The sequence below is a fragment of the Pelophylax lessonae genome, assembly GCF_965119305.1.
Source record: "Pelophylax lessonae genome assembly, chromosome: 9".
Taxonomy (NCBI): Eukaryota; Metazoa; Chordata; class Amphibia; order Anura; family Ranidae; genus Pelophylax; species Pelophylax lessonae.
This window is the reverse complement of record NC_138776.1, coordinates 202,914,423-202,935,171: the sequence shown is the minus strand read 5'-3', so window position 1 is coordinate 202,935,171 and position 20,749 is coordinate 202,914,423. Positions and strand designations below refer to the sequence as shown.

At 39.4% G+C, this 20,749-nt stretch overlaps 1 protein-coding gene across 1 annotated transcript in view; it reads left to right on the top strand.

Annotated features, from left to right (window-relative positions):
- MAT1A (methionine adenosyltransferase 1A) overlaps window positions 1–10,286 on the top strand; it is a 77,642-nt gene extending 67,356 nt beyond the window's left edge. Inside the window, exons 6-9 of the mRNA XM_082269405.1 lie at window positions 2,470–2,688; window positions 3,777–3,959; window positions 7,014–7,147; window positions 10,079–10,286. Of these exons, the coding sequence (XP_082125531.1) occupies window positions 2,470–2,688; window positions 3,777–3,959; window positions 7,014–7,147; window positions 10,079–10,181 (639 nt within the window). The 3' untranslated portion in view covers window positions 10,182–10,286. The remainder of the gene's footprint in view (window positions 1–2,469; window positions 2,689–3,776; window positions 3,960–7,013; window positions 7,148–10,078) is intronic.
- Window positions 10,287–20,749: the final 10,463 nt, after the last annotated feature.

Genomic DNA, 20,749 nt, shown 5'->3' with positions numbered 1-20,749 from the left:
TACATAAAGTCACTCTAGGAACCAGCTTGCTAATTGTGTGTATTTACTGGCTGAAATAAGACCTTCCACACATGATGAGTCATTGAGGTTGGGAATGGTATCTCAGCATATCTCTTACATGACTACTGACGTGGAACTATTTCTGCAGCTGAAAATCCACACCATATAAGAAACGCAGAAGCGTTACACCGCAAAGCGCACTGGAAAAGTGTCCTGTGCATTTTTGGCTCAGTTTCAGGAGCGAATACAGGCAAACAATTGGACCTGATTTGCACCTGGCACGGTGAACAGAGACGCACTGAACCCCAGGCACGAACCCGTGGCTGCATCAGTGTGAACCCGGCCTCAAGGCACTATATAACTGTTCTACTATAATACACTTGATTCTACTACAGGGACTCTCAAAAATGTATAGAGTTAGGACTGCAGATAATAATTGGGTGCCTTGTCGCATATATTTGCAAATACATGCAAACTAAACCCCTGTTTTTACTGCAAAGGTAAATTTGGTTGATTGCAGGCTGGCTGAGAAGTTGAGCTTGGACTTTTCTTTGGTTTTGATTGTAATTTATTATTTTAACTGTTAGATTAATATAACACAATCATGATCTAGATCATATCAGACCAAGCCCCTATTGAGAGCTATATCAGTAAGTACTATATTGTTGGTATTGTCTGTTCCAATATGTTTTAAAGCTGACGTTATAGCTAAAAACCTTTTTCTCTACAGCTTTAGTTATATTAGGTTCCTGTAATGAAGTATGCTGCACATTTTGCAGGCTGCTGGCTTCTGTAGAAATCTTTACTGCAGGGCTGCCCTGTTCTCTCCCTGCTGCTTAACATCCGGCACTGTGGGGAGTTTACAACTTTGAGACTCCAGGGCTCAGCTTTACTAATGCTGTTCTATTGGGGACACACCTTCCTCTTGTCCTTCCCTCCATTGAGAAAAGTTCTTTCACCTGTAACACGATCTGTGAATGGGGCGGAGTCTCATCAGTCACAAATTCTCTCCCCCATTCACAGGTCGCAGTACAGGTAGTGAATTCAGTGAATTAAATTTTCTCAAAAGTTCCAACAGCCTGAAAAATGCGGGGCATACTTACTTACAGGTAAGTAACTACAGCTAAAGAGAAAACATTTTTTTTAACTAAACTTCAGCTTTAACATCTAAGGTGCTTGTTGTGAATTTAGTGTAGCACTACTCCCGTAGGAACTGCAGGATTCCTGTTGAGGTTTTCCCCACGGGATTTGCCCCGCCGCCAGGCACACAGACTCACATTTCTTCAAAGGCTTGTCTAGGGATGTTGTTTTTGTTGCTTTTTTTATTTTTGTACAATGTGAATATGCATGAGGAAATTAGTTGGGATTCTCCAAAAACAAGAACTATGTACATTTGAGGACTTAGGTATCCTTCAGGACAAGCTACAGTATATTAAAGTCTGTGCTTTAAACAAACAGTAGACCTCAGCAGCTTTAAGGTAGTAGTAGCTGACTGTGAATTCCTCTCTTTGAGCCAGTAGAGAAATATAATTACAAGGCTCAGCCAGTGTCCCCTTTAAATAGACCCACAGCTGACTCTCTAGCACCAGAAGGGTGGCTAAAAGCACAAAGGTCCCCAAGATCTCTTAAGTGTTTGTACTCACACAAGGCCCAAGGAACAGCTGGTTACCTCTTTGCAACTTCCAAAAGACAGCTTACTCCGCTGATAGCAGGCAAGATCTTCTGCAGACAGACCCTCTCAGTCAGCTCTTTTTAGCTTCATGGTCTCAGCATCCAGGCCCTCAGGTCACCCACCTGAGGCCTCATGACAGCAGACATAGCAGCAGTGCCTGGGAGGGCAGCATGCCCCCAGGCTGGGCTAACTCTCTCTAGGAAAAGATACAAAGTGGTAATGTATAGTTTAGTTGTGTCATCATATTTGTTCTATTACTTACATTACTGCAATTGGTGACAGACCCCCTCAGTCAGCTCTTTTTAACTTCATGGTCTCAGCGTCCAGGCCTTCAGGTCACCCACCTGAGGCCTCATGACAGCAGACATAGCAGCAGTGCCTGGGAGGGCAGCATGCCCCCAGGCTGGGCTAACTCTCTCTAGGAAAAGGTCCAGAGTGGTAATGTATAGTTTAGTTGTGTCATCATATTTGTTCTATTACTTACATTACTGAACATTGGTGAAATTAATATGGCTCTATAAAGAGTGGAAAAATGTGTTTTTCAAAAATGGGCAACAAGAATGTTAAATAATATTGTAAGAGAGATACAACATATTCACTGTATATATATATATATATATATATATATATATATATATATATATAATGTATGTATATATGTATATGTGTGTATTTACTCTCTCTCTCTCTCTCTCTCTCTCTATATATATGTATATATATATATATATATATATATATATATATATATATATATATATATATATATAGTATTTTCTAAAATTGTGTTTGTGTTCTAGGTGACAGTAAAGTATATCCAGAAGAATGGAGCTGTTATACCTGTCCGTGTACACACCATTGTTGTATCGGTACAGCATGATGAAACCATCTCTCTGAATGAAATGAGGGAGGCCTTAAAGGAGAAAGTTATAAAGGTGGTGGTCCCTGCCAAGTACCTTGATGAAAAGACTATATACCATCTACAGCCCAGTGGACGTTTTGTCATTGGTGGCCCTCAGGTGATTTAACTTGTTGTAATACATCCTTTAGAGCGATCTTCCTATGTTCCAGATCATAAGGTCAAGTGACTAAATTCCTCGTCTTCCCTTTGCAGCATTTCAGTGTACATAAATCCTAGGAATGAACCTCTCTCATTTACTTCCTTTTGGTCTGTGCAACATACCAATAAAAGCTTTTTGTAATATTTGTTTGATAAGTGAAGTAAAAAAAAAAAAACTGTTGATACTGCCAGAAATGTTATGAGCTGATAACTTTATGTACACTCTGGGGTTGATTTATTTCGGGTAAATAGGCTGTTTACTATGCATGGAAAGGTGCACTTGGCAAGGGAATTATCCCCATAGCTTAGTGAAGGAGGTGGAGCTCTGCTGACTTCTATCATCCCTTCATGCACAAGAAAAAAAAACACTGTTTTCTTATTTTCCTTGCATATAACTGCATAAAATTTCCTTGCAATGAAAACATACAATTTGTCTTTTGTAAATCTACCCTCTGTCTCTGCTGTACTTTAATCAGTTAGCATTGTTTCCAGCTTTCTATGTGAACTACAGAACACTCCACCCATCTCAATGTTATTAAAAAGAAAAAGTAGGAGAGGGTCTGTAATCCTATCACACTTCCTTTTTCAAGGGAACTGACAAAATTACTTCTCCATTAATAAAGAACAGTGAGTAGGTGTTGTCATCCTAGGATAGGAAGAGTGCTGTTGGCAGGATCACCTGTTAAAAAAAAAAAATAAGAAAAAAAGCCTGAAAAAGGGTTATTTTGCAGCCACCACATCTATGAACAAGCAAGCTGAAATATATTTAATTTGCATTCTGAAATTTTGAGATGCAGCACTTTGGTATGACACATGGACGTCACCCAGTTATATTGCATTTTTATGCCCAAAATACAACTTTCCTACTAATCTACAAGTTGAAGCACTTAATTTTCATTGGTATGCCTAAATTTATACATATTTACTATCTTTTTTAGCAATGCAATAAAAAAAAAAAAGAAAAACATGAAATGTCAATACTCATTAATGTAAATAATCTAGCTATAACTGGTATTGTTCTCAGTTGTACAATGTATGGTATTGCAGGGCGATGCTGGAGTCACTGGTCGGAAGATTATAGTGGACACATATGGAGGATGGGGTGCACATGGCGGTGGAGCTTTTTCAGGGAAAGACTATACTAAAGTGGATCGTTCTGCTGCCTATGCTGCTCGTTGGGTGGCTAAATCCTTGGTACATGCTAAACTCTGTCATCGTGTCCTTGTTCAGGTACATTTGTCTCTTTTAATGATCATATTTATACTTCCTGCTCTTGGCCTACTGTCTAATGCAAACCCAACTCTTTCACTTTAACTGGCGAGCCAAAGTTTCATACCTTTGGGGTATATGTAGGTTTGGGTAAGAGGAGCTTAAAAAAATAGCTTGTTTACCCGGTGTCAGGACACCAAAACAGGCGACTAGAAGTCTAGGAAGTTTTGTTCTCGGGGTACAGCCAGAACAGGTGAGCTGTACATACCTATGAATTCATACCTGCAATAAAAATGCATATGTGAAGGGGCAGAACCAATTAGAACTAAGAAGGACATCACTAACAGGTAGAGAAGCAGTGGGTAACCTTTTATTACATGCATGAGTCTGTTACTGTCAGCAACATGATACATGGGAGGCTGTATGCCAAATCCTGGCAGCCCTTCTGTCCTCTTTCACAGCTTAAGTTGACTATGCAGAAAGGGTAATTATTATGTAATTATTATGTAAACATCTTATATCACAATATATTCAATACATATTAAGTTTCCTGATAGTGTTACAGAAAACTGAATTTTAGACATAGGTTGCTTCATTAATGTGTTCTTAATATTGTCCCCTGGGCTTATTTAGAAGGTCAGGTCAAGGAAGTGATGAAGTAAAAAGTGCCATTAAAAAAAAGCAACCATAGTTAACTATTCAAAAGTGTATCATAGTTGGAATAATTAAATATATGCTGATATGGCTTTCTGATCCTCCTCAATATATATTGTAAGGGGTTGGCTCGGTAGCGGGTGTGGGTGACCCCCTGGGTGGGTTCACAACACAGAGACAGCCGAGGAGTGGTTGAAAACAACGGTCTATGGTTTATTCTTCCAACTTGCTGGAACAAGTGCAAGCATCCAAACAGCATGAATCAAACAAAACATAAAATAAACCCTGGCCACTTGGGGCGTCTACCTTCACAACACAGGAACCTACCTTTGGAGTCTGTCACAACCTACTGCTCGGCAGACACTGCTGGTCATACAGCAGAAAACCAATAGTCTATTTGTTTTTCTTTTCACACAGAAAAAGTCCACACCACCTCACCATCAGAAGTCTCTCAGCTCACTGCTCTCCTTAACGCACAAAGCCTCAGGATGCAGCAAACAGTAGTCATCCTCTGGATAACTTATAGAGGCCTTAATTGCCTCATTCTGAATAGCTGAAGCTTTCCAACGTCCTTAAACCTTTCTGGCTACCTCCACAGCCGACACCTGAAAGTAATTGGTGAATTGTCTAAACAAGGCAGAAATGTATCTCCTGTCTGTGACAACACCCACAGATTTACCTGACTTCCTGTCACAATATTATATATATATATATATATATATATATACAGTGGGGATGGAAAGTTTGGGAACCCCAGGTAAAAATTTGTATTAATGTGCATAAAGAAGCCAAGGAAAGATGGAAAAATCTCCAAAAGGCATCAAATTACAGATTAGACATTCTTATAATATGTCAACAAAAGTTTATTTCCATCATTTACACTTTCAAAATAAAATAAAACAAAAAAATGGCGTCTACAAAAGTTTGGGCACCCTGCAGAGTTAATATCTTGTACTGCCCCCTTTGGCAAGTATCACAGCTTGTAAACACTTTTTGTAGCCAGCTAAGAGTCTTTCAATTCTTGTTTGAGGTATCTTTGCCCATTCTTCCTTACAAAAGTCTTCCAGCTCTTTGAGATTTCTGGGCTGTCTGTCACGCACTGCTCTTTTAAGGTCTATCCATAGATTTTCAAATATGTTGAGGTCAGGAGATTGTGAAGGCCATGGCAAAACCTTCAGTTTACGCCTCTTGATGTAGTCCCCCCATAGATTTTGAGGTGTGTTTAGGATCATTATCCATTTGTATAAGCCATCCTCTCTTTAACTTCAGATTTTTCACAGATGGCATCAAGTTACCATCCAAAATTTGCTGAAATTTTATTGAATCCATTTTTCCTTCTACTCGTGAGATGTTCCCTGTGCCACTGGCTGCAATACAACCCCAAAGCATGATTGATCCACCCCCATGCTTAACAGTTGGACAGAGGTTCTTTTCATGAAATTCTGTGCCCCTTCTTCTCCAAACGTACCTTTGCTCATTCCGGCCAAAAAGTTCAATTTTAACCTCATCGGTCCACAGAACTTGTTTCCAAAATGCATCAGACTTGTCTATATGTTCATTTGCAAAGTTCAAACGCTGATTTTTGTGGTGAGGACGTAGAAGAAGTTTTCTTCTGATTACTCTTCCATGAAGACCATATTTGTACAAGTATCTCTTTATATTGGAATCGTGTACCACAGCTCCAGTGTCTGCCAGTTCTTTCTGGAGGGATCGTGCAGTCAAACGTGGGTTTTGAATTGTTTTTCTCACAATCCTGCGAGCTGTTCTGTCTGATATTTTTCTTGGTCTTCCAGATCTTGCTTTAACTTCCACTGTTCCTGATGACTGCCATTTCTTAATTACATTCCGAACAGAGGATATTGACATCTGAAAATGCTTTGCTATCTTCTTATAGCCTTCTCCAGCTTTGTGAGCCTCAACTATTTTCAGTTTCAGTTTTCTAGACAACTGCTTAGAAGATCCCATGGTGCTGATTGTTGGGGCAAGGTCAGATGAGTCTGGGCATTTAAAACCTTTGAGATTGACATCACCTGGTCTTCCCAGACGATGATTGAGAACAATCCATGACACTGACAGGTCTCAGCCTTGCAAAGGGGGCAGTGCATACTATAAATTCTGCAGGGTGCCCAAACTTTTGCAGATGTCATTTTTTGTTTTCTGTCATTTTGAAAGTGTCAATGATGGAAATAAAATCTAACTTTTGTTGATATATTATAAGAATGTCTAATCTGTAATTTGATGCCTTTTGGAGATTTTTCCATCTTTCCTTGGCTTCTTTATGCACATTAATACACATTTTTACTTGGGGTGCCCAAACATTCAATCCCCACTGTATACCATAGTGAGTGATATTATGAATAAAAGGTGGTCTTATATACGATGACAGAATTAATCTTATGACTATTTGTATTGATTTATAAGGTGTCTTATGCAATTGGCGTGGCCCATCCATTATCCGTTTCTCTTTTCACCTATGGGACCTCTGAAAAAAATGAGAAGGAGCTACTGGACATTGTCAATAAGAACTTTGATCTGAGACCTGGAGTCATTGTCAGGTAACAATGAATAAACCATGACTAGATAAAATACCTCTTTGACTGACCAAAATCCAGGAGAAACTTAATGTGAACAACTCTTCTGGACCAGATGGCTTATCAGTCCTCAAAGAGCTTAGCCAAAGTATAGCCAGGCCATTGTTCCAAATTTTAAAGAGACACCTTACTGACTGGAATGGTAAAAACTGATTTGCGAAAAGCAAATGTGGTACCGAAATTCAAAAAAGGGTCAAGAACCATACCAGGTAATTAATTAGACCAGTCAGCTTTACATCAATAGTATGCAAGATATTGGAATGAATGGTGAGGGACTATATTCAAGAATTTGCCTGTTAAAATGGTTGAATAAGTATCAGTCAGTATGGATTTATGAAGGACTGCTCTTGTCAGACCAAACTATTAACATTCTATAAGAAAGTGAGCAGCAATTTAGGTGGAGTGAGGCCCACAAACAAAAGTTACAAGTTAAAGTGTTATTAAACCCACAACACTAAAATCAATCTGCATATGCAGTAAAGCATGCTTGTTATACTCACTGTGGAACATAAGGGGTTTATCCTCTGCATTGTGTAAAAACATTGGTCCTGTCTTCTCTGTTCGTACCCTTCTTCCACAGTCCCCAAACTATCTTCTGATAGAACAGAGCTTTGGGGGCAAGCTGCACATGCTCAGTTTGGTGTGTATTGAGAGTTTTTTTTTTTTTCTTGGGAGAGTGCATGTGATCAGCACAGGGCCAATCAGCACTGTCCAGACAGAGGGTCAGGTGTCCAGCCTTATAGAACAATCAGGGGAGAATGAAAACTCCTACAAGATGTAACCAGACACTGCTAAAAGTCACAAAGCTGCTCTAACTGCTGCTAATGGGAAAAGGCATTTAGCGGTTTATATTTACTAAAATCATTGCATTTCCATGTCCTGTGCACTATAGTGAGTGCAGGGTCCTGGGTTTAGTAACACTTTAAGGTCTATTGACAATGAGGAATAAAAAACTGGTTACAGGAACACATCCAGAGGGTAATGATAAATTGCCTATTTTCCAGATGGTCTAGGGTTGTGAGGAGAGTGCTCCAGAGTTTGGTCCTGGGACCAGTTCTGTTTATCTTATTTATAAATGATTTCGAGTTTGGAATAAGTAACTCAATCTCAGTGTTTGATGATGATACCAAACTACAGTACTTAAAGCACTACTTTGATAACAGGATATTGAATCTCTACAAGAAGACATTGATGGGTGGGCAGCTACATAGCAGATGAGGTTTATTACTGAAAAATATAAAGTTATGCATTTACAGTATACATGAAGGCTACTCATTATGAGATGCTCCTTTGAAGAAATCAGGGATGGAAAAAGATTTGGGGGTCCTTGTACTGTAGATCACAGCTTTAGAAGTAGCATGCAATCCTAAACTGCAGCTAGCAAAGGCAGCAGACTACCATCCTGCATTAAAAAGGATATTTTCTCAAGAGATACATCTATAACTGTACTACTTTATTAAACACTGGTTCGGTCTCATTTTGAATATGCAGTTCAGTTTTGGTCATCAATCCTAAGGTAAGATGTCATTGAATTATAGAGAGTTTGGAAACGTGCAACAAAATTAGTATTGGCACTTTTCCACTGCAAGTACCGACTCGGCTCCACTCGGCCCTGCTTGGCTAGGTTTGGTTTTCCACTGCATGGTACCGCATGGTACGGTGTTGGAACGGTTCGGTACGGTTTGCTTTTCCACTAATAGTAAGTGGGTGGGATAACAACAATTCTCTGACCAATCAGTGGCTAGTAGTGACAAACAGTCAAGGATTGTGGGATATGGTACCGGTACGGCCCTCTTGGAACCACAACCGAGGTGGTACTGTTTAAGCAAGCCGTACCATTCGGTTCCATGTAGTGGAAAAGCGCCGCCGTACCGTACCGAACCGTTCCAACACCGTTCCAACACCGTACCATGCCGTACCATGCAGTGGAAAAGCGCAAAAGCGAGCCGAACCGTTCAGTTCCATGCAGTGGAAAAGCGCCATAAGAGAGGTATAGGACCTAATTTTTTAGGAAAGGTTATAGAAAATAAACGTATTCCCCTTTAAGAAGAAGAACTTAGGAGTGGATATGATTGGAATATATATATTTTTAAATGGTGACTACAGTATTAGGAATCAACTGTTTATTCTAGGGACTCTGAAGAAGACACGTGGCCACAGCATGAAGTCAAACAAGTAGCGCTTTAATCGTAAATTTTGTAAGGGGTACTTTCAGAGCAATGAAAATGTGGAAATTCCTTCCACAGTTAGTAATATCAGCTAAGAGTGCAGTCAACTTCCAAAAACTTTTACGTCTCATTTACATTGGTCCCCCTGTATTTAGCTTTTTTTTAAATGCAGGAGAAGTCATCGGAGAAGTATAAACAACTTTTGAGCTTACCAGATACGGTACCTTTTCACGTCATTTAGCCATATTCATAAAAGACACAAGGCAGTGAAATATTTGATAATGAATAATTATAACCCACAATAACATTTTATGTGATTTAAAACTATTTGAAGTAATGTGACTTTAAAATGTCTCTACCATGTCAATAGAAACCAGTATGGAATTGGCTTATATGGAACTTAAAGTGGTTCTAAAGTTAAAATGTTTTTTACCTTAATGCATTCCCTGCACTTAGGTAAAAAAAAATGTTTTAACACTTGCTATGACACAGCAATTCTCTTCTGGGAAGAACTTGATATGAATGGATCTAGGTACACAATGGGATGCTGCAGAATAATCAATATAGTGAATCTAACTCTTTCCAAGCATCCTGTGACTTTTACCTTACACATGTCTCCCAATGTCTCCTTTTATAAAAAAAAAAAAAAAAAAACTGTATGCTTACATTGCATGCACACTATATTATTAAGTCCTTATATTTATTTTTTGTTTTTGTTTTTTTTCAGGGATCTAGACCTGAAGAAGCCTATATATCAAAATACTGCATGTTATGGTCATTTTGGCAGAGAAGATTTCCCATGGGAAGTGCCAAGGGAGTTGGCCTTTTAACCAACGCTATAGGAACTAATAGGACCATTCTCATTCAGGAATTCCATATTGTTGTATATACAGTTGATTGAATTGGCTGAAAATAGAAATGAATACAAGTGTGTAGCTCTGGAATTGAATAACTTCAAGCCAAACCTTACACTTTATCTACTTCACAATTCCCTTTCAGCGTGCTGAAAAATTATTTATTTTTTTTCTCTATTTGGATAACAGCAAACCTAAAATAATCTCCATTTATTGAGATTAGCAAAGGAACTTACAGAGCTGGCACCAGGAAATGAAAGCAGGAAGTAATTGCAACCATAATGGGTGGGCACCCTTAACATTAAAGAATTCTTAGGAATTGCATTATGTAGGGTATAGTCTAATGGCAAAGTCGATACCTGGTCTCATGTTTTATACAAAATGCTAATTTCTCAAAGGAATAAATGCCTGGAGTGCATTGTAATCTAATAATCAACTAAAATTCCCAGCTCACATACCAGCTAGTTTTCAACAAAACCAAATTGACCCTGTCTAACAAGGGGTTAAGTTGCAAACATTTGCAAACGTATGTGTAAGCCGCAGTGGCCATGTCAAGGCACCCCGGTTTACTGTGGTCCTAATGCTATCATTTTGAGAGTCTCCCAAATCGGAGAACATATATAGCAGTTGGATAGATTAAGAGCAGGTATGCCTGGAGGGAGCTGACCCCTCCTTAAAGGTTTTGGAACGCATGGGACACAGACACCCAGCAAGAGCACAAATGGCAGCCAAAGTTATCTCGTGTGCACCCTCTCCCAATCCACAAACTGTGCAAACAAATGGCAGCCACCTCAAAATATAACTATCCTTTGCAGTAGGAGCACATGGAAGGGCAACGCACATCAAACCAAAATGCTAATTTCTCAATGGAATAAATGACTGGAATGCATTGTAAACTATTAATCAACTAAAATTCCCAGCTCACTTACCAGCTAGCCTGCAACAAACCAAATTGACCCTAACAGTTCACATTAAAGACAAGGGGTTTAGTCACAAACATTTGCAAACACGTGTAAGCTGCAATGGCCACGTCCAGGCATCCCAGTTTCCTGCGATCCTAACTCTCAAATTTGAGAGTCTTCCAAATTGGAGTACATTTTTAGCAGTTGGATAGATTAAGGGCAGGTGTGCCTGTATTGTAAAATAAACCTCTACAATAAGAAAGCAAAATTAAATCTGTACTCACAGAACAGATGCAGAAAACTTTAAACAGAGTGAGGCTCCTGAAAAATTGTGTTCTTTTATTCATTTGCAATGACAACTGACACTGGCTATCACAGTAGTCAAGGGCATTTGGTTGGCTTGTCTCAATCAAATCTATGCCACGCTGGTAAATAGTTATTCTTAAATATATATCAATACATTTAAAAAGTACAATTTTTGTGGTAAACAATACAATAAAAATAATAACATATCATTTGAAATTGCTACACAAGCCATATTGTAATTGAATATTAATAAAAATGACCTTCCCTTTTCAATCTGCAGCTCTGTACTTTTCTACAAAATACAATGCAATATGGCATCTAGAGGCCTTCTGTACCCAACGTGTGTATACAGGTGTACAAAACTTTCCCTGAAATGTCATTTCCTGCTTGTGTGATTGCCTCATTGATTTTCCCAGAAGTCTGCACTAAGATACAAGTCAGATTTTAGGCATCCTCTGCAATATGAATTTTATTTTAGTGGGATACTCCCAAAGGGTTAATTAAGGGATGCAACAGTGCCTTTTAGAACACTGTAAGTGCCTCAGCTGATTAATGATGAAAATATCTCTCTCATTCAGATTCATTCTGCACATTGACAACATCACACAGCTTATTCTTCACAGCACAAACAGGCAGGAATCTGCAACAAAATGTGTTAAAATCCTTGCAATGTACCTAGATCATCCAGAGTGAATTGTTTTTTCTCAACAAGAGTGGAGTTACTCTTTAACACACACATACATAATGACATCTCTGCCTTAATAGTAACACACACATATAGACACAGTAGGGCCAATTCTAAGAAAATGTTTTACCAAGAAGCATCTTCCACTATAATCATCTTGGATGACATTGTCCATAGGATCACGATGTAGGTATAAAGCAAAGTGCTTCTTTTAGATTGGCCAACTAATATTTCAATGTAAAAACAGCAGTCTTTCAAACCTATTGGATAATAACCACAATGCACTGGGAGCCCGTTCACAACATGCAAGATAGTAATCTCCTGTGGATTTTTCTTTTTAAACATCAAGGTACGGTTGTGGAGGTGGGTAATGAGCGCAAACACAGATGATCCTCTGGAACACTTATTACAACAGGACACAGACTGCAGTGCCTACAGCCAACAAATCTAACTACACTACCAACCCTGAAGAGGGGGAACCCCAAATTACCGTAATTAATTGGCTATATTTTATGTCATACACTGATAAAGTGATCAGTGTTTTTCAACTAGCTGGAGTTTTCAACACTTTCTGTTCATGCATGGTGCTCCTTGCCTTCCTCTACAATCCTTACAAGCTTGAAGGAACTCCATGAGTGAATCCTCAATGAGTTAAGCTGCCACAGGCCTACTCACCACGAACAGGATCTAGTGCTGCCTCTCACGTACTCCACCAAACAGCTGCTGAAAAATTGTAGGATTTTCTATAAGCAGGCTGTGGTAGATAGATGAATGTTTGATGCTCAGATCTTGGCTTCCATGTGAAAAAAAAAAAAAAATCTAAAAAAAGTGTTAAAAAAATACAGACCTTTAAAGTAAACCCTAAACACTTAACCCAAACATTTAACCTTACCATTGATCTTTCTTAAAGAGAATGTTGTGGATGGAGCCAAAATGTACAAAAGTTATATACACCATCATCCCAATTGGTTCAAGACAAAAAGAAAAACATGAAGTTTGGGACTTTTAAAGGGTGCCGAGACAAAAAATATTCAGGTATTATATATAAAAAATATAAAAGTTTTAGCCCTCAAACACTTGGTTAAACTTACCTTCATTGATACCTTTGTGTCCCCTCTCCGGGGGACACGATAGGTAAGCTACGCAAATCGGGTTTGCGGGATCCACTTGGGACAGACTTTCCTCCAAAACACAACATACTCCATGCAATTCAGTAGTTAAACAATTTCGTATGCATTTCCCTGAAAAAGACAGTTCTGGCAAAACCGGTCGGAAATAGCACCATAAAAAAAGAAGCATTGAAAGATGTGTCTTTCTACCAAATATATGTTTGTATTGTAATGATTTTATAAAAAATCTTTTTGATGAATAAAATGTTTATATAGTTTAAATATAATACCTAAATATTTGTTGTCTCGGCACCCTTTAAGAGTCGGTTCACACTAAGGCGACCCGACTCCTTACTACTTCGGGGGCGACTTGTGCATTACCATGCACCACGACTTCGGAGCGACTTGCAGGGACTTCACATAATGGAAGTCTATGCAAGTTGCTCCGAGGTCGCCCCGAAGTAGTACAGGACCCTTCTTCTAAGTTGGAGCAACATGTGTCGCTCTTATTAGAACGGGTCCTGTAGTGGTCAATGGACCGCGAGGGACCGCAACTTGTCAGGCTGACAAGTCGCCTGACAAGTCGCGCTAGTGTGAACCGGCTCTTAAAGTCCCACACTTCATGTTTTTCTTTTTGTCTTGATCTTTCTTAAACCTTTGACCTGAATCCTATCTAACCCATCACTGAACATTAAAAAAAACTCTAACCTTAATCCTAATCCTTCACCTAAAATCACCAACCCTAAACCAGCCAAACCCTTTGCCGAAGGCAAGCAATACCTAAAGTTTATCCAAACCAAAATGTATTATATTGTAGCTTACCAATCCTTAAATGTGGTGCCTACACACCACATTTACTTTTTAGCTATTTTTTGGTCTTAGGGTGGCTCCACTCTATGGAGGAGTAACAGAGTCTACCTAGGACAGAAGCATTGTCAGCCTGGGGAGAGGATAGTGTTAGATGGACTAGCAAATTTGAATAGACTTGACTAACAAAATAAAGCCTAACTCTAGCTAACATTTTTTTAACAGTTACAGCAACTTAAAGGGACAAAGGCTTTAGATAAAAATAATAAAAGCTGACTATGATAGACTCCCCTGTCAGTGTTAATTGTTTTTTCTCAACCCTCTAACTGCCACTTTTGTTGGTCAGCTTGGTCTGTCAAAGAAAGTTGAAAAATACATTTACTGGCTGGATCACCAGGTACAAAAAAGGAAGAAAACCTTAAAAAAAAGAAAACGAATGCAGCAACCAAATTTAAGGATTAGTACACTACACTATATTACATTTTTATTTTGGGGTTTAGATATGCTTTAACTAATCAGGCATTGAACTATAGGTCCTGAAAACAGCACACCAGTGCTAAGATCTCTTTGCAGAAACCAGTGATTCAGACTATGGGGTATCCTTGTCCAGGTTCTGCTGCTACTGCAATGCAGAATTTTGCCATAATAGTCCTTTTCCCATTAATTTTACACTTATCACACCTGAAAATCAAACACCACATACTAACTTATAAACTTAACAATAACCCTGAACCTAATCCCTTAAACATGAAATATTTCATAGACCTTGAATTATAAACTAACACTTGAATTATAAACTAACTAAACACAAGTGGAAATGTATGTCATGGCAATAAATACTTAATTTAATTACATTAATTAAAAAAATCTATTTCGAAAAAGAACTATGACATTAGAAATATGCTATATATGCCTTGATGCCTGTTTATAATGCAGCAAATAATTGGAAGTGAGGCTATAAAATAAAGGTTGTTCGTAAAATGTCTACCAGGCATATCCATTGCTGTGACTTCAACTGGTGGAAAGGTGTTTTAAACTGAAAGAAATAAAAAAAGGTCAGAATTTGTCTTATATTAAACAAATTTCCATGATTGTGAGGCCACCATAAAGGCACTCCCAACAGCCAGAAATGCCCTTTCAGTGTATGGACACCTTTAGCCAAAGAGTTAAAACTTTCAAAAGTTGGTTTACCAAAGGTTCAGTTTACCTTGAAAACTGTGTTTATTTTATCTCTCACAAACATTACTTTAGTACTAAAGTGCAAAAATGTGTTTGATAGACAAAATATTCGGAATGTCACCATTCATGTACTTGCAAAGGAATCATTAGCTTTTCTGTATTTACCTTTTTGTGCTTTCAAGGTAAAATTCAGTTGTTCGTATATTTAGCCAAGTTTTTTCAGTAATAACCTCACAAACCATTCATTGTGTATTGGAATTTGTTTTCATACATGTTATTCAAATCTACAGCAAATTGTTTTATAATTATACTCCAAGACAGGTAACATGCTGCTAGTTTATCAATTTAGTATGTAATGGTCTTCAATTTAGAAGAAAACGGGATGTTCAAGTTTGTACAATTAATTTGTATTTACAAGCATTTTTTGAACCACATTTGTGGTGTTGATATCTTGCAATAAATGTTTGAATAGCAATAAAACAGTATTTTTAACCATTTTGCTTTTTATTTTATCTCACTTTACATAACACATTTTATAGGTCTTGTATCTCTTTACATAACATGGCATGAAATAAATTATATTGTAAATTGGGGAATACCCAAGACCAACCTCCCAGATGGTCAGTGGGGGGAGGGGGGGGGGGAAGGAAAAGGAAGAATATTGAATGGGACTTTCAAGGTACCATAATCAAAGATAATAAACAGTTGTAAAATCTGAATTTTTATTCAAAAACATAGTTTAAAACCAAATAGCAACAGGTTGGTCTTGGGTATTCCCCAATTTACAATATATGCCAAGGGGGATGCTGGTACTATTTACCTCAAATATATCACAGGCTTCCATATTTAGTGAAATAAATTATACCCAGTAACAGTATGTTCAAATAGGTAGGAGTAAGTCTTTAGCACTAACAGATACACTATATTACCAAAAGTATTGGGACACCTGCCTTTACATGCACATAAACTTTAACGGCATCCCAGTCTTAATCCATATGATTCAATATTGAGTTGGCCCACCTTTTGCAGCTATACTGTACCAGCTTCAACTCTTCTGGGAAGGCTGTCCACAAGGTTTAGAAGTGTCTCTATAGGAATGTTTGACCATTCTTCCAGAAATGCATTTGTGAGGTCAGGTACTGATGTGGATGAGAGGGCCTGGCTCACAGTCTCCGTTCTAATTCATTCCAAAGGTGTTCTATCGGGCTGAGGTCAGGACTCTGTGCAGCTCAGTCAAGTTCCTCCATCCAAAACTCGCTCATCCATGTCTTTATGTAGCTTGCTTTGTGCACTGATCCAAAACATTTGGTGGAGGAGGGATTATGGTGTGGGGTTGTTTTTAGGGGTTGGGCTTGGCCCCTTAGTTCCAGTGAAGGGAACTCTTAAGGCATCAGCATACCAAGACATGTTGGACATTTTCATGCTTCAAACTTTGTGGGAACAGTTTGGGGATGGCCCCTTCTTGTTCCAACATGTGCGCCAGTGCACAAACAAGGTCCACAAAGACATTAGAAGAGTGAGTTTGGGCGGGTGGAACTTGACTGGCTTGCACAGAGTCCTGACTTCAACCCAAAATAGCAACTTTGTGATGAGTTAGTGTGGAGACTGCGAATCAGACCTTTTCGTCCACATCAGTGCCTGACCTTACAAATGTGTTTCTGGAAGAATGGTCAAACATTCCAATAGACACACTCCTAAACCTTGTGGACAGCCTTCCCAGATTTCCAATGTGGCCTCCTGGTCTTCTGTTAAAAAATGTGTTACGTTTTGCTAGGTGGATGTTCAGGCATCTTCTTTTTGGCCAGAAGGTGCTCTAAGCTATTCTGAGTTCCTTTGAGGCCTTTCATGACCTGCTTGTTACACGAGCCCGTTAACATTTGTTTGCTATGCTGCCCACCCCTCAGTTGAACTGCATCTGGACATCTAAATGGTCTAAGACTTGAAAAGTCTGTATCCTTTAAAGTGATTTAAAGTCTTGTTTTTTTTTTTTTTTTAAATAACATGTTAACATGATATTTAAATGATATTTACATGATAACATGTTATACTTACCTCCTCTGTGCTGGTTTTGCAAAGAGCAGCCTGGACCCTCCTCTTCTCAGGTCCCTCATTGCTGCTCCTATCCCCTCCCTTCAATCGAGTGCCCCCACAGCAAGCAGCTTGCTATGGGGGTAACCGAGCCAAGCTGCAGCTCCGTGTGTCCGTTCAGATACAGAGCTGCCATTCGGCCCCGCCCCCTTTCTCTCCTGATTGGCTAACTGACTTGGCGCTACGGCTGTGTCTCAGCCAATCATATCTCATATTTAAGTACATCACACTTAAATTGAGAGAAGCTTCACACATTTTCTAATACAAGCGAGGCGCCTACTACTCTTTACACTATCCTGCAATCAGGAGAGAGAGTGCCGGACGGCCGAGGGACATGTGGACATTGCTGGAGAGAGAAGGGGTTCAGGTAAGTATTAGGGGGTGCTAGGGAGGCTTCTACACCCAGAAGGTTTTTTATCTTAAAGCATAGTTTGCATTTGGATAAAAAGCCTTCTGACTTTACAACTCCTTTTATTTAGGATTTTTTGGTTTACCAGTAAAATATTTTTCTTGAAGTACATTACAGGACACATGCCCCCTCCACTCTGTTTTTTGTCAAATCCTATTATTGCTTGCTACAAAAAGAGGCTTGCTGGCAGTGGGTGGGGTTATATAGGGCTGTCCTTACAGCTTTGTTTGCCACTATCCAATCACCCGAAGGCAGCTGCATAACCCAATGATCTTAATGTTGAAGAGCCTGCGTTACATAATTACAGTTAGTTGGGTTGAAAAAAGACACAAGTCTATCTAGTTCAACCAATAAAAGGGAAAAAAAATGATACAGTCCTATACCTACAGTTGATCCAGAGGAAGGCAAAAACCTATTTCCTGATCCCCTAAGAGGTAATTGGATATTCCCTTGATCAACTTTACCTATAAATGTTAGTATCCAGTTATATTATGTACATTTAGGAAAGAATCCAAGCCATTTTTAAAGCAATCTATTGAAGGGGTATATTCCACATTTTCACAGCTCTAACTGTGAAGAAACCTTTCCATATTTGGAGATTCTGGGCCGGATTTAAAGAAACTGCAGCTTCAAACCTCTATGACGTGTTTCAGTTTCGCCGCGTTCAAATCAATTAACTGGCGCTGCGGCGAATTGGCGAGTAAAACAGCAATAATGAATTCCGCCGTCAGCGGGATTCACTTACGATCGCGGCTTCGCCAATTCGCAAACTTATGTCTTCGTGCTTATAGCAGTTTCACATAGCGATGTGGGCTAGTGGATTAGTGCACACATCACATGTCTGTAATTCATCTCCCTCTGCTGTAGGTTCGAGGCTTACCATCTCCACCTACTTTTTTTATTTTCTTTTTTTGTTTATATTGCTAAAATGTAACGGATTACATCATATATATTGCTAAATAATGTTACACTCAGAAGCGCTTGCAAGCTTACACCATTTTAAGTGTTTTTTTGATCTTGTCTGTGTGTCGAATCGATCTTATGAAGGAAAGTACCAAAGGCAAGTGACCAAACCCCTACCCTACTTCAGGGCAAGATGAAACCTCACAATTTTACCATGGTCTTCTTCCCACATTCCATACAATGTTTAGTTCTTTAGCTATATGTGCTTTTTAGCCTTAACACACTCCATTTTTTCCACCATACAGCTTTATTCTGCACAATAGCTAAGTGCTTTGCAACTTCACTGCAGTTCACAACGTCATGGGTTCAAATCACATCACTACACTTGGGATCTCTTTTCACTCTCATTTTTTTAAACAGTTTTTTTAAACTATCTTGAATTTGGGGGGGGAGGGGGGTGTCCTACCCAAATTTCAAGCACATCAATGGAAACAACACAATTTTGATTTTATGAGTGTGGTCCTAGTTTTATCGAGATGCAATTCTTTACATATTTACCATGGTTCTTACAATTTCTTGACCAATAAACATAGGTGTCTGATATTGGACTCTCTCCATATTTCAACAACACAGACCCTCATAGTCCAACACTACATTTGCCTCACACCTCAACACAACACTGTCACATCCCTACTCTACATTACAACCCCTCACATCACCAGTACAAGCAGCATGCAAAGTGCAAAACTCCGGCCTTGGCAGCTTAATGGGCCATACACTAACAATTTGTCTAGACTTTTTCCTGTAGACTTAACCAAACCATATAATAGAAGCTCAAACCTCAACACTTTCAATTTGGATGCAATCAGGCAGGCCCTTGCACTACATAGAAAATGTCAATCTGAAGGATAAAGTCTTCTCTAAATCTTACAGTGTGGATGGCCCTTTTGTCTGTAGGCACCCACACAAAACAAAAAAACACATGTTCAATTCTAATGTATTTATTTATTTGAGAATGACAGCAGAAGGAGGGATGCAGCAAAAGAATATTGTCACTCTCCAGTCCGTGTGCCTTTACAGCGCCAGACCACGATCTTTGCTCCATGGCTACGGGATTCTGATGTCTTCCACAACTTCCGGCAGAGTTCAGAATCCATTCTGCACCTCTACCAGCTCATAGGGGACAGGCATGGCAAGGTTGCTGGGCAGCTTCCAAGCCACTTTCGAAGTTCCAGGGTGTTCATGTTGGTCATTGGCCATGTGCCTTACCAAATATCCACTGACCACAAAAGAAAATGAGTGGAGTCCATCAAGGTGGGTTTCTACCACCTACACCCGCAAGCAGTACCACTCCTGGAAAAATAAAACAAAGGATAAGACATTTCATAATGAAAATCACATCTTAATGCCTGTTTGCTTCATTCTGAACTTCATTTAATTTCGACATCACGAGTGAAATAACACATTTTATGCCAACTTACACAAACCAGAAATCATTAATGTAAACATTTGAATACACACCTGTGACGCCAGACAGCCCATCACCACAGGCTTCCCATGGTACGTGCCATGATTCCAAGATGTTGATGTTCTGGAAAATTACAACACCATAAGATACCAAGCAGCCGTTCATGTTATCAATAACTACACAGGTGGCATAGACACAAATAAACACCTGCCAGCTCTTCTCAGCCCTTTACACTATTCACAATACCAACATGTTTATGGTTAGAGGTGCATGTTTTTGCTCAAGTAACACAATTTTACCAATGTTGACTACACTTTATCTACAATGGCAAGTGTCATTGGCAGATGATAATCACCCTCTGTCTCCCTGTGAGTGGCACCTCTGCTAACTAGCTAATTAATACACATGCCCTATCTTGACCGGTTACAGTACTTACATGTAAAGTGGCTAGCAACCAGGGTATTCCGGGTGGCCATACCGGCAGCGGTGCTCCGCCGCCTGGGGGCCGCCGGCTGACGGACCTCTGCCTCCCTCTCCTCCGTCAGCTCCCAAGAATCATCCCGGGCAACGCACATGTTGTGCAACACGCAGCACGCCAGGATGATCTTGGAAGCCTTTGTAGGAGAGTACAGGAGTTCACCCCCAGGCCGGGCCAAGCAGAGAAACCGGGACTTGAGAAGACCTATGG